Below are 25,561 nucleotides of genomic sequence, written 5' to 3'. Positions count from 1 at the left end.
TTTCTCCAAGGAGAATATACAGATGGCCAACAGGCGCATGAAAAGATGCTCAACATCACCCACCATCAGGGAAATGCAAATCAAAACCACAAGGAGATATCACCTCATACCTGTCGGAATGGCTAGAGTCAAAAACACAAAAAACAAGTGTTGGCAAGGATGTGGAGAAAGGAACCCTTGTGCACTGTTGGTGGGAATGCAAACTGGTGCAGTCACTATAGAAAACAGTACGTTACTAAAAAAATTAAGAATAGAATTACCATATGATCCAGTAATTCCACTCCTGGGTATTTACCCGAAGAATATGAAAACACTAATTCAAAAAAGTGTATGCAGCCCTATGTTTATTGCAGAATTATTTACAATAGCCACAGTATGGAAGCACCCAAGGTGTCCATAGATGAGATGAATGGATAAAGATGTGGGGGGTGTGTATACACACACACACACGGAATATTACTCAGCCATAAAATGAATGAAATCTTACCATTTCCAACAACACGGATAGATCTAGAGAGTATTATGCTAAGTGAAACAAGTCAGCTGGAGAAGGACAAACACTATATGATTTCACTCACATATAATTTAAGAAACTGAACAAATGAACAAACAAAAAAAGCAGCAAACAAAAAAAAAAAAACCAGACTCTTAAATACAGAGAATAAACTGGTTGTTACCAGAGGAGAGGTGGGAGGGGGATGGTAAAATAGGTGACGGGGATCAAGGGTACACTTAGAGTGACAAACTGAGTAATGCACAGAACTGCCGAGTTGCTATATCGTACACCTGAAGCTAACGTTAACACTGTATGTGAATTATACTGGAAAACTTTTTAAATGTAAAAAGGAAGCTGAAGAATAAGGAAAACAAGTAAGGGTTATCTTTATGTGTCAGTCAATATCGTTTACTAAGTCTAATATATATGTATATATACATACGTATGAGGAAATTTTAAAAAATGGTTTTCTCAAAAGAAAAAGGAACTGCAATACTAGAAAACATTTTTATAGCTTGGAGCTATCAGGAAAAATATCAACAGATGTAACTACCTAAAGTTAAAAGACCAATGGACTAGGAGAAAATATTTGCAATAAAAACAACAGAAAAAGAATTGATACCCATAATGTTAAGAAAAAAATGCAACACTTACAAATGAATAAAACAAATGGCCGTGAGAAAAGTGGACAAATGCTATGGTCAGATACTTTCAAATATAAATGACCAGTAAACACTGAGAGCCGTGCAACTGCTGCACTACTCAAGAAAGCTAGGGACAACAATGGATTTCTGTTTTCACCCATCAGATTGGCAAACATTTGAAAATATTCTTAATATTGAAAGTCGGTGAAGTTATGGGGAAACAGGGCTTTTTGGGGAGACAATCTGGTAATACCTACCAATTTAAAAAGCACACATCTTTTAATCAAAGCAGCAATTCCAATGTCAGGAATCTATCCTAAAGAAACTACCACACGAGCATACGGACGTATGTGCAGGGGAGCACTGCAGTGCTGCTGGAAACTGCGAGAAGCTGAGTATTGAATAGAAGTTTACAGCATCATTTATATTATTATAAAATCATGCACCACTAAAAAGAATACTATGAAATGGAAAAAGCTCCAAGACTTAATATTAAGTGATAAAAAAGCAAGTTACACAACTATGTATTATAGTGCGACTACTTTTTATTTTTTTTTAAAGAGGCAGTGAAAGAGGGAACACAAGCAGGGGGAGTGGGAGAAGGAGAAGCAGGCTTCCCGCTGAGCAGGGAGCCTGATGTGGGGCTCGATCCCAGAACGCTGGGATCATGACCTGAGCTGAAGGCAGACGCTTAACGACTGAGCCACCCAGGCGCCCCGACGACTTTTTATTTTAAAAAGTAAATGCACATGACGTGTGCGCGCGCGTGTATACATGCATTAAGAGTTAACAGTGGCTACCTCTAGAAAGGAGAGTGGTGTATGACAGAGAAGGGAATGAATGCTAACGGAAGGACTTCTACATTTCACTTAATACACTTACTATTTGAATTTTTTATAAAAAGAATATATTCATGTACTATTTATATGACTTTTTAAAATACGTTTTCTACATGCATAATTCAAAAAACCCAAAACAATATCCTTAAAATTCCAGAAATAGGCCTAAATTTATACAGAAATTTAGGTTTAAACTAGGGGTAGCAAAACGATAGGAGGCTGAATAATTTGGAGAAACTGGGTAATGATACAGAGAAAAAGTAACTCAGTTCCATATCTCAACATATATTGAAATAAATCTTGTGTTAAACGGTTTAAATAAATCTTTGTGCTAAAGGTTTAATAATACACGTATTTTTTAATTGGAAACAACAGTGACAGGAAGACAAACATGATTAGTGAAGAAGAGGAGGATTAAATAGAGAGTTTCAGTGGAGAGTGAACTTACAAATTAAACTGAGAATTAAAGGGAAGGTTGTATAGTTATAAGAAATATTTGCAAATATAATGATGAATAAAAGCTTAATACTTAAAATTTCAGAATAAATCGTAAGATATTAAGAACGTCTTTGGAAAAAAAAAAAAACCCACAACTTTAACGTAAGATCTGCAAGAAGAAATGAATAAATAGAAGGAAATGTTTTTAATTCATTTCTAAGTGTAAGTCCATCAGAGACTTTTCGGACCATTACGAATTATTCAAGAATGTATACAGCTGAACAAATGGTTATAAAAATCAGAAAATACATTGAAAAAGAACTGCACCCAAGGGGAATAACTGGTCTTACAGAGTATATGAACCTATATTAACAACAATAAATCAAACAGTGTGAAATTCATGCAGGAAGAGAAACACAACTCAGTGGAACAGAATGATGAGTAAGAACTAAATCTCACTATGTATTATGTTTATTCAACCAATGTTCAGTGAGGGGTTACTACGTGCTAGGCACACACCATTCTACTCTGGGGCTGCCTCGGTCAACAAGTCATGCTCTTGGCAGGCTTATGTTCCGGGTGTGGGAAGAACGAGGCATATAAACAAGATCTTTTCTATTGTCATAAGTGCTCTGAAGGAAATCAGCAGGATGATGGGATGGGGGTTACTTCAGATAGGCCTTCATGAAAGTCTTGGAGGATCAACATTTGAGCTGAGTCATGAATGATAAAGAAGCCTAAAGAGGAAAAGAACTTGAGCAAAAGCATTCTAGTGCACTGAACAAGGGCAAAGGCCCTGAGGCAACAATGTACTTGTGTCTGAGGAACAGGAAGAAGGTGGAAATGGCTGGAGTATCCTGAAGGTGAGCGAGAATACGACCAGCTCAAAGGAGCCAGATCATGACAGGTCTTACAGACTGACAGGGAGTTTGGATTTTACCCTAAACCTTATACATTAAGGTTTCTTTAATAAGGGGAAGTAAAATGGATTATTTACATTTTAATATAATATTTTAGAAAAAAATAAGTTACTTTTAATAAACTCAAAAATATACAGAGAATTACTTTTTCATTGATTACAAGAGAAAACACTTTTTTTTTTTAAAAGATTTTATTTATTTATTCGACAGAGATAGAGACAGCCAGCGAGAGAGGGAACACAAGCAGGGGGAATGGGAGAGGAAGAAGCAGGCTCATAGCAGAGGAGCCTGATGTGGGGCTCAATCCCATAACGCCGGGATCACGCCCTGAGCCAAAGGCAGATGCTTAACCGCTGTGCCACCCAGGCGCCCCAATAAGAAAGCTTTTTAAATCATCTTAGAGATAATCTTTTTTAGATAATTTATACTGTTATGTATAATATGTGAATATAATGTATGAGTTTTTAAATTAATCATCTTAAATCATTTTCTAAATGTAAAATTTGTATTTTTGTAGCTAGAGAGTTTTCTATAACTGTTAATTAGGTTTTAATGTAAGCTCCTATTTCAGTGCTTTCTACTCAAGAAACTTATTCAAGTCCCTTAAAGGAAGCGTACCTAAAATTTCACATATAAAATGACAGAATTAGGGGCCCCTGGCTGGCTCACTCGGTAGAGGATGCAACTCTTGCTCTCGGGATTCTGAGTTTGAGCTCCAGGTTGGATGCAGAAATTACTTTAAAAAAAATTCTAAAATGATAGAATTATACTAAATTAATGGTTCCCAACGTAGGGTCCCTACACATCTCAGTTTCCATAAAGACAATGAAAAGAATCTATAAGAACCCGGGTGGCTCAGTCGGTTAAGCATCTGCCTTCAGAAGCTCAGGTCATGGGCCCAGAGTCTTGGAGTGGGGCCCCATGTCGGGGTCCAACTCAGTGGGGAGTCTGCTTCTCCCTCTGACTTCCCCCCACCATTGCTCCCAGCTTGTGTTCTCTCTCTCTCACTCTCTCTCAAATGGATAAATAAAATCCTTTAAAAAATAATAAATAAATAAATAAATAAGTAAATCTGTAAGCCACTTCTAATGTTCAAAAATCCTAAAAAAAATCATGTTTACCTATGTTAAGATTGCACAGACTAACTTAAACATCAAGTTTCTTTGTCTCAGGCTAGAATTATAAGTGAAAATAAAAAGTATGAATTCTTAAATGTCATTTGGTTTAACGGTTGAAAAAAATTTCAAGACATGATATGACACTGTAACTTATAATAAGGAAATATTTGGTAGTCATTCATCATTCATCATTCATTTCTGGCACAGAGCTTCTAAGTGATAAAGGAATTTTGGAATTTCCTAAGTGATAAAGGAGTCCTGTTTATGTTAATAAGGTGATTTTTAGAAGGCTCCTAAAGATGGGGGCTGGTTGAGAGGGGAACAAATTATGCAATTAGAGGACTGGAACTTTCAGTCCCACCCCTGATCTCCAGAAAAATCCCAAAAGGACAGTGTTTGGAGGAGAGCTTTCAGGATGGTGGACTTCGGAGAGTGGCCTGAGTGGAAAGGGCACGGAAGCCCTTTCCCCACTTCCCCATTCCTGGCCCTGTAAATGTCTTCCATCGGCTGTTCCTGAGTAACATCCTTTTGTAGTAAGCTGGTAATCAAGTAAGTACCATGTTCTTCTAGAGAGTTCTGTGAGCCACTCTAGCAAATTAAACCCAAGGAGGAAGTCCTGGAAACCTCTAATCCATAGCCTGTCAGCAAGAAGCACAGGTGACACCAACCTGGACTTGTGATTCGTATCTATCTTCAGGTAGACAGTGTCAGATCTGAGTTAAATTTGTGGGACACCTGGTCACTCCCCACAGAGAACTGAGTTAATTGCTAGGTGGTGGTGGAGGGGGAAGCACACCCATTGGAATTGGTATCAGAATTGTATATGAAAACCAAGGGCAGTGAGAGGGCTGGGTAGAAACCAATGAGTCCAAAAGCTCTTGGAGTTTTTACGTGTTGCTAGGAGCTTTCTTACAGCACCCTATGATAGACATCCGGCAACTCTTCCCCGTATCAATAAAGAGACTGACAAAAAGATCTACAGGATGGTTACTCAAAAATCCAGCGCAAATTCTCTTTAGTGGCTGCCATCATTAGCTGACTACACATACCTGGATGAGGTCCAAGATTCCAAGTTCACTCTCTGATGAATCCACACAAAACACAAAGTAGAGTGTAGCATAGTGCCGATAAATCAGTTTGTAGTCAGAGCCACCAATCAAACTGTGGAAGATGGGAAACATTTAAATGGCTGTATCTTAATGAAACACATCAAAGAGAAACCCTATGCCGAAGAATGAGAACAAGTGCAACAGAAGGGGGAGGACGGGCCACACAGCAGGCCATTTCTACCAGGGGAACAGCAACCAGGTTTGGCAGAGGTACCCCAAACCACTTTACCTCACCGTTTCTTCTACCATCCTCCCAGCAACCAGACATCCAAACGAGTAATAGCTGAAGCACAACCATTCAACAGCTTCCAAAACGGACTGGGTCTCTTCCTGGACAGCCAGGTACCCACCTGACACTTGAATTCTACCCGAAGAGGCAACAGCGATGAAGGGCACCTGATAGCAGACACACGGGTAGAAAACTGAAGCCCATCATTTACCTTCCACCTTCCAAGAAGTTACAGATGTTGTCATCTCGCTTGAGAACTAGATGGAAAGTCTCTCGAACAATCTGCTGTTGAATTTCTTCTGGCTACGGAATAAAAGAAGTAAAAGTGAATCGAGGGGTGGGAGGAAGGCAGTCTGAAAAACTACATTCCATGGATGGGGATGAAAAGGGAGAGAAGTGCTTCCGAGCAGGGAACGATCTGAACATTTGGTACCAGTTTCCAGAAGAAATAAAAGTGATGAGTAAAGGAAAAACAAAAGGGGAATCTATGGAAAATGGGTAAGACTCAGTTACAGGAACTAAGCTAGGTTAGTAACACCAAGTCACTAACCATTACTGTCTTGGTGGGTCAGCCCGTACTTCCTTATAGTTAATAACCAAGGAAAGGAGCAGGGCACCTGGGTGGCTCAGTTGCAGTCAGGACGCCTCTTGGTTACAGCTCAGGTCATGATTTCGGGGTCATGAGATCGAGCCCCACAACAGACTCTGTGCTCGATGCAGAGTCTGCTTGAGATTCTCTCTCTCAAATAAATAACATCTCTTTTTTTAAGATTTTATTTATTTATTTGAGAAAGAGAGAGAGAGAACAGGCTGGGGGGAGGGGCAGAGGGAGAAGTAGACTCACCACTGAGCGGGCAGCCTGATGTAGAACTCGATCCCAGGACCCCGAGATCATGACCCAAGCCGAAGGCAGACACTTAACCGACTGAGCCACCTAGGCACCCCTAAATCAAAAAAATCTTAAAAACTGATAAACTCTCATAAAAGGTCAAAGACTAACTAGAAGGCCCAGTCCAGGAATATTTTGCCTTCCCCTAGAAAATATCTACACCCAGGTAAATAACAACTGTCAATAGGTCTAACCTTCAAGGAGGTCAAGATTTAATTGTGTAATCATGTTTTTAAAAACTGAATTTTCCTTCTGTACTGGTAATATGGTATTACATATAAGATGGGTTGTTACTCACCAACAAAGCATTACTGACAGAAAAAGTTCTATTTACTGATTAGAATTCTAAACAGTTATACTTTTTCTCACTACCATACACAAGAAAGCTCAACCGTAACGATACCTCTTGATAACTCACACTGATTCCTGTTTATACAGAGGAGGTTCATAATAAGTATGGTTGAAAAAAAAAAAGGACGATGGGGGGCACCTGAGTGGCTCAGTCAGTTAAGCCTCTGACTCTGGCTTTCAGCTCAGGTTATGATCCTAAAGTCCTGGGATCCAGCCCCTTGTCAGGCTCCCTCATCAGGGAGCCTGCTTCTCCCTCTGTCTGCCCTTCCCCCTGCTCGTGCTCGTGCTCTCTCTGTCAAAATAAATAAAACCTTTAAAAAAAACCCAACTTAATAAAAAAATTTAAAAACCTGCTAATCACTAGTCACTGTAAGTTTGAGTCAATCAGTCACTATTTTCCTGGTTTCCATTTAAAGTCACAAAGCTCACTGACGCCAGGGCCAGGATGCCTTAGTAAAGGATTAACTCTGTGTACTTGGAAATACGAAACAGGCTAAGTATCAGCACTTTTTTAACCTGATAAAAACATCTTTCAAACTAAAGCCTTTTATCTGACCTTGGGGGAGGTGACAGCAGTCAGAGGGGAAGTAGTAATGAAACAGTGAAGCTAACTAATTTCTCTTTTAAGTTTTAAAACTTTTTAAAAAGATTTTATTTATTTGAGACGGAATGCACAACCTAGCGAGTTGAGGGGCAGGAGAAGCAGACTCCCCGCTGAGCAGGGAGCCTGAGCGGGGCTCCATCCAGGGACTTGGGGATCATGACCTGAGCCAAAGGCAGGCGCTTAACCGAGTGAGCCACCCAGGCAACCCCTAATTTCTAATTTCAACAGAAAGGTGAACTACCACTTGCTTACATACCTCAATGACTTGAACAATCCCTCATATCTTTTAGTTCTCTACAGTTTTCAAGGTAACTTTTACTCACGAGCTAATGTGGTTCTCATAAAAATCCTATGCTCTCCAAAGGTGGCTTACAAATGGCCAACAGGACATGCAGAGATGCTCAACATCCTTAGTCATTAGGGAAATGGAAATTAAAACCATAATGAGAATTCACTTTATACCCATTAAAATGTTTCTAATCAAAAAGATAGTAACAAATGTTGACAGGGAGGTGGAGAAATTGAAACTCCTATACGTTATGATGGGAACATAAAACAGTGCAGCCACTTTGGAAAACAGTTGGGCAATTCCTCAAAATGTTCACCAAAAAGTTACCATATGACCCAGCATGTCTACTCCTAGAGAAATGAAAACATATGTGCACATAAAAACTTGTACATGAACGTTCAGAACGTTCAGAGCAGCACTATCCACAAGAGCCATATGTCCAACTACGGGACAATCGAAATGTGGTGTACCCATACAACGCAATATAACTCGGCAATAAAGAGGAATGAAGAATTAATACACGCTACAAGCCGGATTAACCTTAAAAACATATTACGTGAAAGAAGCCAGTTATAAAAGACCACATACTGAATGCCATTTATATGAAATGTCCAGAATAGGCAAATTCAGAGAGACGGAAAGTAGACTAGTGGTTGCCTAGGGCTGAGGGAGTCAGGAGGAAATAGGGAATGATTCCTAATGGGTAGGGGCTTCTTTTTGAGGAAATGGAAATGTCCTCAAATTGACCATGGGGATGGTTCCACAACTTTGTGAATGTACTCAAAACCACTGAACTGTATACTTTAAATAGGTGAACTATATGTATGTGATTTCTCAGGAACACCTAAAAAAAAAAAAAAAAAAACCAGAAAAATTCACACACACAAATGCAAATACAAACTGAATGGTTGTATTGAATGTTAATAGTTTGATCTCAAAATAATTATTTAATAAAATGTAATCTGGCTTTAAAAATTCTATGAAAAAGGTAAAATTATTTTGTTCGTATCTATGTGACAAAAAAAAAAAAAAAGAGGAAAAACACAGGGTCAACAGACACAAGGTAAAAAAGGTGAGCAGAGGCCTGAACAGGGGTTTTCTGGTTCTTTACCCTCTTCATTTCACCAATTAGTGAACATTTTGAAACCCTGCCACGAAAAAATACACGCTGGAGGGCAGGAGGCAAATAATGATGTTTTGTGTTTTCCCAGAGGAGTTCTTTGGGAAAACTCGGAGTTACGTTATCATTTATTGGGCCCTCACGCGGCAGCATTTATAATTTCTCACCACTTCCCACTTTTAAACTGACTTCCTTCAACTCCACGGAGGAAGGGTATCCAGTCCCCGGGCAGTTCCAGCCAGCACTAAAGCAAAATAAGCCCAAGAAAGCACTTCTCCAGATCTTCTGGCCAAAGCAACAACTTTCCTAAGCTGGCACAGGTCTTCCTACTCGGACAGCCGCGCTTAAGGGCCGACAAGATTAAAGGGACTTCAATCAGTCGCGTGTTCAGTGGGGCACACCCCCATCGTCATTTAGCGAGCCCTGAGACCCAAGGGGAATTGTCACCAAATGGCAGACAGATGCACGGGTCCAAGAAGAGGTGAGGGAGCGCGGGGGTGGGACGGACGGCCAGACAGCGGCCCGGGTCCCGCAAGGAGGGTGAGGCGTGTGGGGTCACGCCCGGTGCAGGAGCCCGAGGGGGTCAGCCGGCCCGAGCGGCCGAAGGGAGGGAAGGGGGAGCGTGGGCGCTCTGAAGGGACGTGACGAAGCTGGGCCGCACTCACGAAACGCTGGTAGAAGCGGACCAGCCGCGGCTTCCCGTGGTTGTTGAAAACCAGAATCGCTTGGATCATCTTTGCCGGCCACGTTTCTTCCAGCGCCGGCAGCTCCCACAAAGCATCTCCTTCCGTCACAACACGGCCACTTCCGCTGGGTGCGCTGCAGAGCGAGGCCCCCGGAAACGTGCCTCCGCGCCCAAGGGCCCCCTCCGCGAAGAGTCCGGCTTCCCGGCGCCTGTACGAGAAAGCTCCAGGGAGGGCGGCGGGCTCGTAGGGGTCGGGCCGGTGCGGACCCCGGCGTCACCTCGGCTAGCATCGGGTTGCCACTCCGGGCCTGGCCAGGGCGCGAACCCGGGCCTCCGCCGCTCGTCCAGACCGACCGCCTGCCGCAGAGTCCCCGGGCGGAGCACGTCGGAAAAGCAGATCCCGAAGCAGAAGCTCCCGAAAGCAGCCGAAAGCAGCCGCGCTCTCAGGCGACGAGGCGGCGGGAACCTCCCTGTCCCGCCGTCCGCGCGAAAAGTCCAGTCCTACCTTCCCTGTCACACTTGCAGGATGGTTCGCAGTGTGGAGGTGTCGGCTAATTCAGCCACTGTCCGCTTAGGGAACGTTTGGCTCATTTTCCTTTTTCCGTGTTACATACAATGCTGCAGTGAATTACACAAACGCCTGCTCGTGCAAAAGGGCCGTTTCTCCGTGGTCGGTAGTGAATGGTGGAATTGAGGACTCTTCAGTGCAAATCCATGTGGCGATCCCAAATTGGTAGATTTTGTTTCTTCTAATGACTTAATGGGGGAAAGGGGGAGCCACGTCCCTTATTGCGGCTAGAGCTACACATTGGAATCACCTGTCCAGAAGATTGGCAGTGGGTATCAAAAGCCTTTAAAATATATAGGACATTAGGCCCAGCGTTTCCAGTTTTAGAATTTATAATAAAAAGATTGTGGACATGTGAAAAGCTTCCAGAATGTACATCTCAGGGACCCTGGGTGGCTCGGTTGGTTAAGCATCTGCCTTTGGCTCAGGTCATGATCCCAGGGGCGGGGGAACCAGTCCCATATCTGGCTCCTTGCTCCGTGGGGAGCCTGCTTCTCTCCCGCCCTCTGCCTGCTGCTCTCCCTGCTTGTGCAAGCTCTCTAACAAATAAATAAATAAAATCTTTTTTTTTTTTTAATGTACATCTCAGCAGTATTAACTGCAGGGAAAAATGGGAAACAAATTATTCTGAAACGAGTTATTTGTTAAATGCTTTGTTCCGCATGCACATGAGAAACATTAAATGGTCATTAAAAAATAATACTGTGAAAGGTTTATGGTATAGATAAGTGTTCATGGCATATCTGTAAGTGAAAAGATCCCACAAGGTATGTATATGGATATCCCACTTCGTAAAAGACAGTAAGTAGATACACCAGCATCACAAAGTGTTCAGCACAGGCCCTTGTAACAACACTGCCCCGGTTAAAACCCTGGCTCTGTTGACCACCTGGATACTTGGGGCAAGTGCCTTCATCTGTAAAACAGGCATAGTATCAGTTTCCTTTACTATAAAACTAGGTTTTTTTCTACTTGAAAAAAATTATTCTACTTAGATGGTTATAAACACAAAATTAGTTACTGTTTGTAAGCACTTGGAGCAATGCATGGCATGTAACTGAGTAGTACATAAGCGATTTAATAAACAGTGAAATTGTTTTTCATTTTTCGAATTTTCTAAAACAAATATGTATTACTCTTGTAGCCAGAATTTTTTTTTTTTAAACTTAAAAAAAAGCCCAAGGGCGCCTGAGTGGCTCAGTTAGCATCCAACTCTTGATCTCAGCTCAGGAACTGATCTCAGGATCATGAGTTCAAACCCTGAGTTGGGCTCCACCCTGGGCATGGAGCATACTTACAAAAAAAAAAAAAAATCCAAAGTCAATAAATATGCACTGGAACTTGACAAAATGTTTCAAATATTGAGGAGAAATTGCAAAGAAAGTTCTAAAACAAGAATAATGAGGGCGACCTAGCTCTACCAACGACTAAAACCCAGTGTGATGTTCAAGTTGTCACGACGGGGAGACATTGCGATAGAATAATAATTTAAGTATAAGATAACTTTAATATGTGATGTAGGAGACATCATAACTTGAGAATGGAAAGGAATCCAAAAAATATGTTGGGGTAACTGGTTAGCAATTTGAAAATAAACTATTTAGTTATCTCATTTCCTACCCTTTCACAATTATAGGCAGAGTGTATTAAGGACAAATGTAAAAACAAGGTAATAACTAAAATGGAAGAATTGAAACTGAGTATCTAACATCCGAAAGGAGAATATAAGCTTAGAAGCAATAAAAAATCACAGAAAGTCAACAATAGATCTATATTTGTAAAAAAAAAAAAAAAAAGAAAAAAGTAAACTTGTAAAAAAATCAGTTTTTAAAAAATAGAAAAGAAGTTGTTGAAATATGGTAGTTACATTTAAAATATAAATAACCAAAAGACCTCACCCCTCAGTATATAAACAGAAAAAGAAACTGAGTAAGCAAAGAGGAAATATATCTAGATAATGAACATGAAAAAAATGTTTAAGCTCACTATTAATCGGGGGGAAAGGCTAATTACAATTCAAGTATTAACTCTGGAGTATTGTTTTTACCTTATTAAATATCATTTTTAATGTTATTACACCCAATTCTGGCAAGGGTAGCATGAAAATGGTCCTCTCCTACAGTGCTGGTGAAATTATAATTTAGAACTCTTTTGGAAAGCAATTTGACAATCTAAAAAAACTTTTTTTAAAAAAACTCCTAGATTCCCAGTAATCTGACTCCTGGGAATCTGTCCCTAAAGAAATAGCCCCCAAATACAAAAATAAGGTGGCAGGGGTGGGGATGGGAGTGGGGAACTGGGGGGGGCAGGGCAGGGAGGCTGTATGGGTGAGATTTAGGGAACTATATAATCTAAAACAGTTACTGACATGTTAATTATATTAGCTCCAAGTGGGAATCAATTAATTACCCAAAAATTAGACAATGATAGAGCTATTAAATGGTAGTCAATCTTTTTTTTTTTTTTAAAGATTTTATTTATTTATTCGACAGAGATAGAGACAGCCAGCGAAAGAGGGAACACAAGCACGGGGAGTGGGAGAGGAAGAAGCAGGCTCATAGCGGAGGAGCCTGATGCGGGGCTCGATCCCATAACGCCGGGATCACGCCCTGAGCCGAAGGCAGACGCTTAACCGCTGTGCCACCCAGGCGCCCCAAATGGTAGTCAATCTTAAAAAACAATGGTTATGAAGACTGTGTAGCAATATGGAAAGTGATTATATAACATTAATTGAAAAAGGATTATCAAATTTTATGTGTAGGTATGGTATAAACAACCTTGTACACAATTTGCATATTCCAGGAACAGGCCCCTCCCTCACCTCCATGGCTTTTCAGGTGCTCTTGTCCTGCTGGGACTTTCCTTTCCTCTCCAGGCTACCTGGATTTCTTTCCATCTCCACTCCCGTTGCTATATACCAAACCACTCTAGCCTCTCACTGTGACAGTTAAAGCAGTCTCCCAGTTGGGCTCATTGCCTTCAGCTTCCCTGCAGTCAAATGATCTTTGACAGAGACAAATCAAATCATATCACTCTCCCCAGAATCACTGGCTTCCAGGAAGTTAAGGATAAAGTCCTAAAATACTTAATGTGCTAAAAATGCCTGACCTCCTGCGTCATCTCAAACAACCTCTACCTCCACCCATTCTCTGAGCTCCAGCCACAAATGCCCCTTCCTCCCTCCCTTCCTTCCTTCCTTCCTTCCTTCCTCCCTTCCATCCTTCCTTCCTCCCTCCCTTCCATCCTTCCTTCCTTCCTTCCTTCCTCCCTTCCATCCTTCCTTCCTCCCTGCCTTCCATCCTTCCTTCCTTCCTTCCTCCCCCTCCCTTCCTTCATCTCTCCCCTGCCCACCGAAGACACCAAGCCCATTTGTTGCCCAGGGCTTCCCCCAGACACACTGCACCTCCTTTTTTGGAATGGTGGCCTGCCTATATGACCTTGCCATAACCTTTGGCCACAGTGCTATGGGCAGCAGGATGCCCTCACTGGGTGTCTCTATTCCCAGTCAATATCCCCAGTCCTGCTGCTTAACGACTTCCCTGGCCACCCCCATGGTTGAGGTCCCAATGTGCTCAATACCCAGCCAGCCCCATTCAGACACTGGACACCAGAAAGGCAGCTTCTATAATAGTCAAGGTGAGAGGTCACAAGGGTCTGAACTAAGAAAAGGGCAACAAGAACAGAAGAAATCCGTGAGCAGACCAATGACCCATGACTTCAGGTGGCCTCACTGAAGTGTGAATCCCAAGCCTCACAGCCGTATTGTCAAGACCAGGCTCAAATATGCAAGAAGGCAAATGAAAATTGGAACCATGATAATAAATTCTGGAAGCATAATATTACCTGCCATTCTATAATACCAATATAATACCTGCCATTCTAATACCAATAGAACAGAGTTCCAGCTGGGCAGATCAGCAGTTAAGGGTTTAGGCAAGTTCCCTAAAGTCTAGGAATCACCATTAATTTATATGGAAAAATTTTTGAGCATTTTCTTAGGCTTTTCTGAAACCTTAGGACACATCTTGCTAACACACGCACAAAATAAATCGAGGTAAAGCACTGATGCTTCCAGATACAGTTCAAAGCTCTGGGGGCTTGATGCTTGAGTGTAGTTCCCAGGGAAGGAGACTGGTGGGGTCACTCTCACTACTTGGGGTGCACACAGCCTCTATAATGGCTCCCTGCAAAACAAATGCTGAATGCTTTTTTTTTTTTTTTTGCCTTATTTTCATAAAAATGAAAACCCCCTGCAGATTTCTTTTGGTTAGAAAAAACAGGTACTAAGGTAGGACTTCGCACCTAGTGTCATAATGTAACTTTTGAAAAGCGGGGGATACAGGCACTAGCGCCAAGAAGCACTCAATGGTCAGTGGCTATAATTACCATCATGGAAAGCATCCAGTGCCGCGTTCGACGCATTAGGGACTCAATACTTGTTCCTTCTCCACCACCCTCTCTTGTCCCTGAGGCCAGCAGGATCCAAATCCACTAAGTCTCTTCCCCATTCTTAGGACACGTGGACTTCAACTCTACATCCCACCATGGATCAGAGTGCAGGCACACTACCCAGCAAGGCGATGTTCATGATCAAAAAGAAATGGCTTCCTTCTTATAGGATCATTGCTCAGATGGAAAACTGTTTACACCTGACATAACCCAGTCAATGCAGAGGAATCCTCTTCTGAAGATTTACTCACTCATAAAAAGTTCTCAAAGTACATAACAACAGCGACAAAGGTGTTATGAAAATGTGGCCTGGTAGAGTGAGCCTGAAAGGTAGGGACCAGCCAGCCACACCTGTGAAAACTCTAGACCTCCCTGAGAACAGCAGAGAGGTCAGGACACAGGAACCCTCCAATGTGGCAGAGAACCAGAGGAGGAGTAAAGAATTGGCAGCTCTAGGGGAGGAAAAGAGCACAGAGCGGACAACGAGGTTTGAACAGGAACACAAAGGCTATAACTCAGAGCACTGGAGAGGGGGGCAGGTGTGGGAAGAAATGGCAGAAAATATGAGGACAGAGGGAGGAACCCCTGAGCCACTCTGCATGCAGATGAGGGACATTCCCCAAGTCTACACCAAGACCAAATTCGGTTCCACTGCCTGCCTCCAGAAACAAGACTGCCATTCAGGGCAAGGGCCATCGTGGACATGTCTAGGAGATCTAGACTCACATGGAGGCAGGGCCCCTCCGTGAGCCACGGCATGGGGCGCCACTGCTCAAGTCACCGTCTTGGATTTGATTTTAGCAGCACTTATTCCAAGGGCATTCCATGGCAGCTGTAGCAAGAAGCAGGGAAGGCTTGGTGGACCGTTCCCTCGAACTCCAGAGTAGATGTTGATGGAAGAGATTCTCAGCAGTGCTGGCGGGCCCCAGAGGCGCTTCACCCCCACTCACCTCAGTCGTCCTAGGGGTTAGGTAAAGAGGCGGGAACAGAGCACATTTCATAAAAGTCTTCTACAAGTCATCAAACAAGGGTTCCACTGAGTGGTACCAGTGGAGCCCTCAGCCACCTTTCTTGGCTTCACCTCATTAGAGCGGGCCCAGGGAGCTAGCCTGGTAGCTCCTATTATTTTTCCTTCTGAGACTCACTTCATTAAGACAAAGGGGAATCCAGACCCTCCACTCTTCCTGCCCTGCTTTCTCTGGCAAATGTCTTCATCTGCATCACCTAGATAAATAGCCCATTTTTCTGTGACTTCGTTTTAAATGTTCAGTTTGGGGCCTTTTGACATCAATTCAAATCTTCAGATGAAATACGCTTCAGAAACACACATCGACTACGGATAGACTAAAGATCAACTAGGGGGCTGATCCTGATCCTTGGTAAAAAAGAAAACCAAAAAAAACCCCAACCTAGTGAGGACCGAGCCAGCCATTTTCCAGCCACTTTGGGCAGGGAGCCCAGAATGAAGGAGGGGGGAAAATGGCATTCAGCTCACTGCCACATCGCGGCTAACGTATTCACTTGAAGTGAAAATGTTTCGAGATCCATGGCATCGGGCTTCACTGGTTCCCCTCCACGGTCCATTCTTTCCATCCCTTGCTTTTATCGATCTTGGGGACTTCCTTGTATTCTTGTAGATCGGCACAGTTCGGACCCACCAAAAAGAAAGGTCTCAAGCGGTCACCCTTCATTCCTTGAAACGAATTTTCCTGAGGCTAATACACTCTCGGGAATCCCGTGGAATTCCACCAAAGCAGGGGGCATAAAATGCATGCTGCTGTGTCCTTGTCCTACACCCAGACTCAGCCCACACAGACAAAACTCCTCTTGAGAGGTCAGCCGTACCAATGCTGGGCCCACAGTCATCTCTCTTGACCTACCCACTCCTCGTCCTCTGCCCCGTCCCCCTGCTCTCGGGTCTCCGCTGTGGCTCCCTCCGAAGACTTCTGGGCCATGATGTTGTCTGTCCAGGATGCCCCTGTCCTTCCATCACCAGCAAAATTACACTTGGTCACTGTTCCAGCCTCAAGTTTGGCTAATGACTCTGAAAGGAGGGAAAAAGTTGAATGGCCTGTCTCCCTATTTTGGAAACATAATGGGGGCTGGCCTGTTCTGCTGAGGTCCCCTAGGCCCAGATTAAACCACTGTTCTCTCAGACCTGGGTGTCCTTGGGGAGGCCCTGAGTGTGGTCCCCAAGGCACTAGATAGGAGACATCACCCCCAGGAACCCTAGGATTGGGCAGCACCCCAGGATCTATAGTGTCTAGGCCGTTGGCCCCAGGGCACTTGTCCAGAGACTTAGGAATAAATCTCAGGACTAAGCAGACCTGGCCTGCTCCCATGAGTTCTAAGCAGGAGGGGTAGAGGAACCTCGAACAGGAGGCCGGAGCCTCTACAGGCCACGGGGACATGAGGCCACGTGTGGCCTGTGCTGCTCACCCAGGAAGGGGCCGTCGCCTCGAGTTTTCAGCCGTATCCCGGCCCCCAGCTCCAGCTCCATTGCCTCCATCTCTGACTCAGGCATCCAGAACGCCACTGTCTGGTCAGGGGTAAGGCTCTCCGTCAGCGCCAGCAGCTCTGGCTTTTGTACCAGTGCCTTCAGCGCCTCGGGCGTGAGTCTGTCGGTGTCCCCCTTTGCTTCCATCTCTGCAGGCACATAGCACAAGGAGGTCGTTACTGCTGGACGAGCAAGCACGGGGAGGGTCTTCCACGAGCCAGGGGAGGCCTGAGGGTTCTACACGCTCATAACCACCTGCAGGAAGGGCTCTGCATCCCCACGGTGCCGGGACTCATCGAGGGACTCCTGGCCGAGGACTTACGGGCATGGGGCTCTGGGGCCAGGTTGCCTGGTGCTGATCTGTTTACAAGCCACGTGAGCTCGGGCAAGTGACTTACCCTCTCTGGGCCTGACAGACGGGGATAAAAACAGTACCTACCTGACGGGGCTGACATGAGGTGTAAGTGAAGTAACACACGTAAGGCACTCAGCACAGTGTCTGGCACGTGGGAAACCCTCAATGCGTGTCAATGTCTTAATTACTCCTTGTTGACACAGGAGAAAACGCAGGCTCAGAGAGGTTAGGTGAGTTGCCCAAGGTCACACAGCTAGTCAGTGGAGGAGACAGGATCCCAGCCCTCCACAGAATTCTGCCTTCCCACGGAATCCCCAGTGGCGAGCCAGGGTTCTCTCCAGGCTCTCAAGGTCTCCTGGCTGGGCTGGGGTCTGCTGGAATGAGCAGCAAACGGTGGCAATCCTTATACTCTCCCTTGGCCGGCTCGGGGACAATTCCAAAAGCCTCACCTGCCTGCCCAGTATGTCCCAAATCTGCAGATCCTGGGTTGGGGACCAGGGGCTGGGGGGGTGGGCGGCAGTGTCCCAGACTGAGAAGGGAGGACTTGCATGGCCAGAAGGACTCGCAAGGCCCCGAGACCTCATGAAGGTGTGCACAGTCACCCGTCAGCTCAGCACCCTGAAACTGTCCTGCAGGTGGCCCTTTCCATGCCAGCAGACGGGGCAGGGCTCTGCTGGAGAGCAGCCAGCCAGCCCATGGAGCCCACACCCCGTTCCGTGCTGGGTGTGAAACCTCCAAGCTCTGTCAGGGATGGTTTCTGGGGTTCCCCAGATATCTCACTCCCACCAAGGGCTTTCAAACTGCTCCCTACTCCTTAGCTCTCACCTGCTCAACGTCTCTCAGACGAACTGCCTCACCTCCACTTCCCAAGACAGCAGAAGCCAGAGGTGGGGCTCCTCACCCCTGCCCCCACCTACCTGTCAATTTACCAAGAAGCACAGAAACCTCTCCTCCTTCCCTTCTGTTCCTGTCTCAAAGGACCATGGTCCCCCTCCTGCCTCAAGCCAGTTCCTCCATCTGGGCTCCTGATCCCGCTGCCTCCCCTTCCTCAGGGACCTGGCTCTCCTTCTCCTCCTCCATACTGGATCTTTCCTTAATGCCCTCCCGAATTCTGGCTTTGACACCCACTACTCCAGACACCCCCCCACCCCCACCCAGACCGGAGTCACTAGTAGCTCCTCATTGTGAGGCTGCCGGAGGCCCCGCAGTCCCCACTTTCCTGGGCCTGAGACAGCACCTGACCCCATTGCTACCTCCTCCCTCATATCTCCTACCCCCCACCTTCGCTGGGCCTCAGAGACACACAAGCTCCCCCTCTCCCTCAGCCCTCTGCAGGGGTCCCTTCTCCTGCTCCTTACAGGCTCCTCCCCTGTTCTCCTGTGGTTGCTCTTCCCCAAGATGGCCTCCTGCACGACTCCATCCACTTTCATCGCTTCAGTACCAGCAGTGTGTCACGACCCCTAAACACGTGCCTCCAGCCCACTTCCTGGGTTCTTGAACTGTGGCCCCAAGGCCCCAGTGAACATCGACCTCTCCCCAGAAGTGGGACCACATGTCCGGGACAGAACTCTTCTCCCCACACCTGCAGCCAAGCCCAAGCCCCAGGGCTGTCCCTGCTCTTCCCTCACTCTCCACATCTCCAAACACTGAGGCCACTGTCCCTCCTCTGTCTCCAATCTGTCCAGTCTCTCCATCCTCATGGACAGGCCCTTAATCCGGCCATCACAGCCTCCCAACAGGCCTGCTGGGCTCCCCTCGGGGATTTTTAAACATCACTCTAATCACGTTACTCTCCTACATAAAACTACTCACGACAGGGTAACCTCCATGGAGTGTCCCTTCTAGGGCCCTTCTCGACCTGGCCCCTGCCTCCCTAGAGGCTTCTCCTCACCTGCATCAGGAGCCCCCAGCTCCCAGCATGCCTTGGCACACGGCCCCCTTCTGAAACACCCTTCCAAGCTCTGGCACCCTGCTGATCCCCGCTTTTCCTTCAGCTTCCACTGGAGTTCCCTCCTCCAGAGCAGCCCTTGACTGTGCCCGCCTGGGCCCGGAGGCCCTCCTCAGGCTCCAGTCCTGGGCCTGTCCATCTCCTCTCCCAAACTGAGGACATCTCGAGGGCAGGTCCGAGTCTTGCTCCTGGCTCGGGGCCTGCCCCAGCGTAGATGCTCCTTAGCCATTCAGAGAATGAACAGACAGCTGAAGGCATGAATGGATAAACTGACAGAGGGAGGGATGCTCATTCGACCTAGAAGCCTCCTTCCGCAGAGCAGACAGCAAAGAGGGCCTCGCAGAGCCGAAACTGAAAAGAGGAATGAAGTCACGAAGGGCCTGAGAATCACATGGGAATCTGGGCAGGAAAACGGAGGCCCTGCACAAAGGCAGTGAGAGCCCAGAGCCAGGTACGCAGACGACTCTGCCGGACTGCAGGAGTCAGCCGGAGGTGGAGGGCCCGCCAGGCCCTGGGGATCCTCTGAGGGCAATGGGGGCAGGAAGAAGTCCAGCCACGTGGCCCTCAGGCCAGACATGGGCTTCCAGGCCAACCACACTGAGAAGACACTCAGTAGGGACCAAGGGACAGAAAGGCCACAGGGTCAGGAGGCTCTTAGGGAGGAAGGATGGAAGATACCTACTGTAGGATGACATGAGGAAGCCCGTGTTCACCTTCCTGGTGGCGCTGAAGTTGGGCTCGATTTCATTCCCCTTGGGGTCGAACTTCCGCCGATGGATGCGACTGGGCCTGACGTACAGCACATAGTAGCGGTCCTGGGGCCGGAGACAGAGTGAGGGGGCTGCTTCCCCACCCCCACCCTCCAACACACACACTCCCCACAGGGCTCCGCGGCAAACTGTCCCCCAGCCTTTCCCGCCACCCCAAATCCCACCTCAGCACCAAAAGATATTCAGGCTGGGCAGATGCCCCCCCCGCAATATTCATTCATTCATCCAATCGTGTGCTTAGTACAGCACCTGCCACCAAAATGAACCACGTAGGCAGCCGTGAGACGGCCAGCCCGGGGCCTGACCCCAGGGTCTCCACCCAGCCAGAATCAGAAAACAGACACAAAACCGTAACCCAAGCACCACGGACCGAAAATACTGTGATGCAGGAGTGAAAGAAACCAAAGTGTCACAGAAAGGGCAGTGTAAGGGAGTTCTGAGTGAGGGCGGCCATTGTGCCTCTCCCAACACATGTGGGACCTGGGGCAAATTCCTCCTAGCCTCAGTTTCCCCTGTGCACGAGGACAACATGCTACTATCAGGAAAGTTGTAAACGTTCAGTGAGATGACAGAGGAGCAAGGACAATGTAGGACACAGAGTGTGCTGTCAGTGCTGTTTGCCAGCTACGCTAATCTAAGCACGTGCATGATACGCCCCCAGAGATTGAAGAAGAGAAAGCCACCTCCTAGGAGAAACAGAAAAGGCAAGGTCTCGAAGAGTGGAGAAACCTACAACTGCAGGAAAAAGGATGTGGGGAGACTACACAAAGCCTGGGACAAGTACGAAATCAAAGTCAAGGTCCCACGTGCATGTCTGAGCAACACAGGCCTTATGGGCGCCCAGGCTGAGAATGCAAGTGGGATCAGTCTGAGACGAGCTTTGAGTTGGTATTTGGAGTTTGGACTTGATCTGGTAGACAACGAGGAATCCTAAAAGGTTTTTGGGCGGCAGTGAGATCCTCAGAGATGTCTTTCGGGAAACAAGCTGGCAGCAGGGCGAGAGAGTGTTGGGAGCAGCCACAAGGCAGGAGGGGCAGATGCAAGGTTTGATGAGGACCGGCCAAGTTCCTGAGGCCCATCTGAGGCCAGGGAAAGAGGAAGGGAAGGGCAGGGGAAGGGTGATCATGGGAGAAGGCCAACAGGACCAGGCACAGCTCACCTGGGGAGAGGGGAGGAAGAGACAGTGGAGGTTCGCAGGCCTGTGGCCAGCGGCTGGGAGGTCTACTGCCTTATCATTAGTAAGGGGGAACAGAGGAGGCAAGCTGGGGCGGGGCTAAGAGAGCCCCACATGAGGCTGCAGTTACTAGTACTGGCTGTGCTGGGCTGGCTGGCTGGGGGCTCTGGATTAGTTGTCTACCCTGCTGACTTGTACACTAAGGAGGGGACAGGGGAGCAGAGGCTCTCCCCTGAGCTGCGGGACAGCAACCGGCTCTGAGGAGCACCAGGCCTCTGGCCCGCCTCAGCGGCACTGAGATGAGCTCGGCTTTAGAGACCAAGGAGCTAAGGTCATCAGCGCACTAGAGTGGGGCTATATGAAAGGGGGCGGAAATTCAGAACTAGTGTTCGGGAAAGCGACCCAGGCAAGAAGCTCAGTTGTGTCCGTGCACACCTGAGATGGCGTGGTGACAGAGGGCATGACCCCAGGGGCGCGACAGGGCAAAGGAAGAAGGGCACAGACACAGGAGCTGAAGTCCCCGGCAGGGTCAATGACACAGGCTGTAGGCTGGACAAAGGCCCTGCACACAGCAACCCGCCTCCCACTCCAACGTCCCCTGCCCATATGCATGAGGAGGTCCTAGAAACCCAACATGCCAAAGTGCACAGCCACACACAGTGGTGTTCAAAGGTGAGCGAGCCCATGCCAAGAGATTCAGCACTTTGCAAATGGAGAACTTCAAAGCTCTAACAGCAAACTCCACCAGTACATTTAAAATAATGCAATTCCAAAAAATTCCAAGGACATGAGACTTCCAGGAACAGACCTGGTACCCAGAAAGGGGAGGGTCACTGCTGACCCCCTTACACCCGCACAGGCAGCTAACCTGCTCTGACCTTGTCCATCAGGTCCTCGGGCAGTGGGAACCACCAGACCAGAAGCCAGGAATTTGGGCCCTCAGCCCTCCCAGAATAAAGAGCCACTCATCCTGCCCACCCGCAAGGCTCCCAGCACTCTGAACAGAAGGTGACAGGACCTCTTCGGAGCATCTTCCAGCCGCGCAGCACCCACGGCCTCAGCCCTCAGCCAGTCACCTCACCCCTTCCTGCTCTTACCCTCTCAATCCCAACCCCAAACACGCCACTGGGCTGGTCTGTCTTGTCAGCAAGAACCCAGGCCCTGCCCTCTGTCCTCTGCCCAGCACAGTCCTAGTTGACCCCTTCCCACCTTTTGGGCCGCTCTGTCCCCACCCACCCCCCACCTGCCCCACGAGCCCCTCCAGGAATGAGCTGCACCCCAAGTCTGGGCACTGGCAGAGCCCAGCACAGGGAGATGGCTTGGTGGCTGAGAACCAGGAAACCAGTCCCCCGCGGGTGTCCCCCAGGGAAGCATCCTCACCTTCCTGTCATGGGCATCCAAGATGCTGTGGCGAGACACGTCTACCAGTTCTCCCTCCAGCAGGATGCCGCTTCCCCTAGGGATTAGAGAGAGAAAGAAGGGATCTGCTGCTTCTGTCGTTCCTCCGGGAAGAGCCACAAGTCCAATGGCCCAGGCCAGAGTCTGCACTGGGACAGAAGCAGGGCCTGCAAGCGTCCCCTAGTCACCTGGCCCCCAAGCAGACCTACTACTTAACAAGGCTTTTCTTTGTGCTTCCCACATGGGGCCTCCATTCCTCCAAGGGCCCCAAAGGCTGGAGTGCTGCACAAAGGGTAGGGGGGACCGCCTCAGGCTGTAAGACCAAGCTGTGGCCCCTCCAGCAAGGGCTTACAGTAAGCAGAGCCTCAGTCTTCTTATCTACAAAATGGGAGAGTAACAGCCACCTCACTCTGCTTCTGTGATGATGACAGCATAAGATCGTGTACGTGAAGGTGTTTGTAAACTAGTAAGTGCTTACTAAATATAAAGGATTTTACTTTTTTATTTAGCCAAATTTGAGGGAGGGGTCTAAGCTGCTATAAAGTATTTTCCTTTTTCACCTTTTTTTTTTCACCCGTTTTAAAGCACTGCTATTCTTCTCCTCATTCATATCCACCTAGAGGTGGGAAAATCCAAACTTAGAAGTTTTATGACTTGCCCAAGATCACCGGGTCCCTCGCGTAGAGGAACTAGATATCCGCTTCCCGCTTCTAGTTTTCGTAAAAGCAGAACCAGAGGCTTCCCTTTTTAGAGCCACAGAAATGGGAGAGGGGTGGGGACACGAAAGGATGGGGATGAAAATGGAAACTCGCTCTACTTTACTTACCCTACCCACCGCCTCACCTCCAAATTCTTTAGTGTTTCTAACTGCACGTGGAATGGTCCATTTATTCTCATAACCTCCGTGCGGGTGACGACAGCCCCCCCCCCCCATCCCGAGCCCACAAGCGCCTCCAGGCAGGCGCTGCCCTCCCACGGCCACGCCAAGCCAACTGCCCCGTCCTGTTGGGGTCACTGCACGACGTCCTCCCTTCCGAGGCGGGAAGTGGGGCGGCCTGTGCCAAGGACTGCGGGCAGGGAGCCGAGGCAAGTGGCTAGAGTTCACAGTCGCGCCGGGAAAGGGTTGAGACAAAGGTCGGTGCTTCTGAGCTCCGTGTAGGCGCCGGGAGGGTACGGGGCGGGGGGGAAGGGGAGGGCAGTTTTAAGCCGATCTGTGTTTTTCGGGGTGCGCTCCGGCTGCAGGGGGGAGGGGAGCGCTGGGGTGCGGGAGAGCTTTGGCCAGGTCTGCCTTCCCTCCCACCCGCACGCGGACCGCGGTCCCTCCCCAGTCCCGGAGCCCGGGTTCCAAGCCGGGGCCGGAGGGCCGGCCCAGGGGGTCGGAGAGGCGGGAGCAGAGCGCGGCGGGCCTACCCCTGGTGGGCGGCGGGGTCCCAGGCCCCCGGCAGCCGCGCGCTCCACACCGCCTTGTTCCGGAGGGCGCTGTCGTGGTAGATGCGGCTCATGATGCGCACGGCCGCTGCGCCCGAAGGCCTGGCGCTCGCCGGAGGCGCGCGGGGTCTCGGGCTGGACGCTGGAGAGCGCGGGGGGCGCGCGCCGGGCAGCGATTCCCAGGCGCGGATCCTGGAAGGGCGCGGTCCGGCCCAGGCCTGCCCGGGCGGGATTTAAAGGGGCCGAGCCCCATTCCTGCCGCGGGACGGCGCGCGCGGGGAGGTGGGCTTCCGGGAAGGCCCGCAGTTGGGCACTCATTGTGGGCGGGGGGAGCTACGTCCTCCTCTTTCCCTCCCTTTCTTGTTACTAGAGGGAGACCCCCGTCCCAACGCACGCACAAAGGGGAAATTGAGGCCCGGAAATCCTACAGGATCAGCTCTGGAAGGAGCAGGAATGGAGAAAAGGAAACAGTCTTCAAGAATGGCGGGAGGGTCGGCACTGAAGCTGCTCTTTATGCTCTGCCCAAGGTCCCACAGTGGCTGAGGAAGGGGTTCCAGGAATCTGTGTCTAGGCTTCGGTGTCAGATCAAGGACATATTAAGGTTTGAATCCCAGCTGTGTGAGCGTGAGCAAGTGTCTCAACCTCTCTGAGCCCATGCTTCCTCCACTATGGGGTCGGTATCAGAGGGGTAGTAATGATTCATAAACTCACTCTAGAACATAGCATTTCCCCTCTCTGCATTCCCACACAGTTCTTGAACCCCTCCCCTACTGCCCTTTGCCCAAGTATGTAAGAGTGTAGAGAGGCATTTCCCAAGCCTGGGTGCAGGAGTCTATTCTGACCCTGGGCTTGTTGGAAAGCCTTGGTTCTCTTGGACCCATTCATGGAGTTCATCTGTGGCCTCTGAGGGAGCAGTCAAAAGGGGAGGCGGCCAGTTAGATACCTGGAAGTCCAAGATGAGCTGTCCCTGGTGGAAGAAGCGCCCTCGCCCCACACACACATTAAGACTTTGGTGGGTCCTACACACTTTTGTTTTCAAGGGCTCCTTCCTAGATTAAAAAAAATTTTTTTAATACATTTTATGGGTGGGGTCACATAAAGATGAATATATTAATATTATATATTAAAACATTTTCTTCAGCCTAAAAATTCTTTTCTTCTTCTAATTTTTTAAAGAAATTAAAACATTTTCATGGGTCTTAGGCATTGTGTCAAACGGATTAGTTAGCTCCCCTCCTCCCTC

At 47.8% G+C, this 25,561-nt stretch overlaps 2 protein-coding genes across 7 annotated transcripts in view; both read right to left on the bottom strand.

Annotated features, from left to right (window-relative positions):
- The window catches only part of AP3S2 (adaptor related protein complex 3 subunit sigma 2), a 47,266-nt gene extending 36,442 nt beyond the window's left edge, over positions 1–10,824 (bottom strand). Inside the window, exons 1-4 of one of the 5 annotated variants that reach the window (XM_087856640.1) lie at positions 9,712–10,824; positions 6,005–6,092; positions 5,505–5,616; positions 2,608–3,154 (exon numbers count right to left, since the gene is read on the bottom strand). In XM_087856640.1, coding sequence (XP_087712766.1) covers positions 3,119–3,154; positions 5,505–5,616; positions 6,005–6,092; positions 9,712–10,021 — 546 coding nt within the window. In that variant the 5' untranslated portion in view covers positions 10,022–10,824 and the 3' untranslated portion in view covers positions 2,608–3,118. Of the gene's footprint in view, positions 1–2,607; positions 3,155–5,504; positions 5,617–6,004; positions 6,097–9,711 lie in introns of those variants that run through there. The other 4 variants (XM_087856639.1, XM_045812975.2, XM_087856641.1 and 1 more) reach the window with 4 other exon arrangements.
- A 1,249-nt stretch (positions 10,825–12,073) lies between these two features.
- Positions 12,074–24,551, bottom strand: ARPIN (actin related protein 2/3 complex inhibitor). Of its 2 annotated transcripts, XM_045812979.2 has the most exons (6): positions 24,301–24,546; positions 22,873–22,948; positions 20,231–20,363; positions 17,188–17,394; positions 16,629–16,792; positions 12,074–15,708 (listed from the first exon to the last, which is right to left on the bottom strand). In XM_045812979.2, the coding sequence occupies exons 1-6, from the start codon at positions 24,390–24,392 to the stop codon at positions 15,700–15,702; spliced, it is 681 nt and encodes a 226-aa protein (XP_045668935.1). In that variant the 5' UTR covers positions 24,393–24,546; the 3' UTR covers positions 12,074–15,699. The 2 variants fall into 2 exon arrangements, with proteins under 2 accessions (XP_045668935.1, XP_087712769.1); XM_087856643.1 differs by lacking the exon at positions 16,629–16,792 and having other exon boundaries at positions 24,301–24,551.
- Between the last annotated feature and the right edge of the window lie 1,010 nt (positions 24,552–25,561).

The sequence above is a fragment of the Ursus americanus genome, chromosome 28 (assembly GCF_024610735.1).
Source record: "Ursus americanus isolate L20-20 chromosome 28, mUrsAme1.1.p, whole genome shotgun sequence".
Lineage (NCBI taxonomy): Eukaryota > Metazoa > Chordata > Mammalia > Carnivora > Ursidae > Ursus > Ursus americanus.
Note: the sequence above shows the minus strand (reverse complement) of the source record. Positions and strands in the feature narration are given on the sequence as shown.

Coding starts and splice junctions, on each gene's coding strand:
- ARPIN (XM_045812979.2), bottom strand. CDS start 24,392: ATGAGCCGCATCTACCACGACAGCGCCCTCCGGAACAAGGCGGTGTGG. Junction 22,949..24,300: donor GACCCCGCCGCCCACCAGGG/GTAGGCCCGCCG, acceptor TCTAATCCCTAG/GGGAAGCGGCATCCTGCTGG. Junction 20,364..22,872: donor TGGATGCCCATGACAGGAAG/GTGAGGATGCTT, acceptor CTCCGGCCCCAG/GACCGCTACTATGTGCTGTA.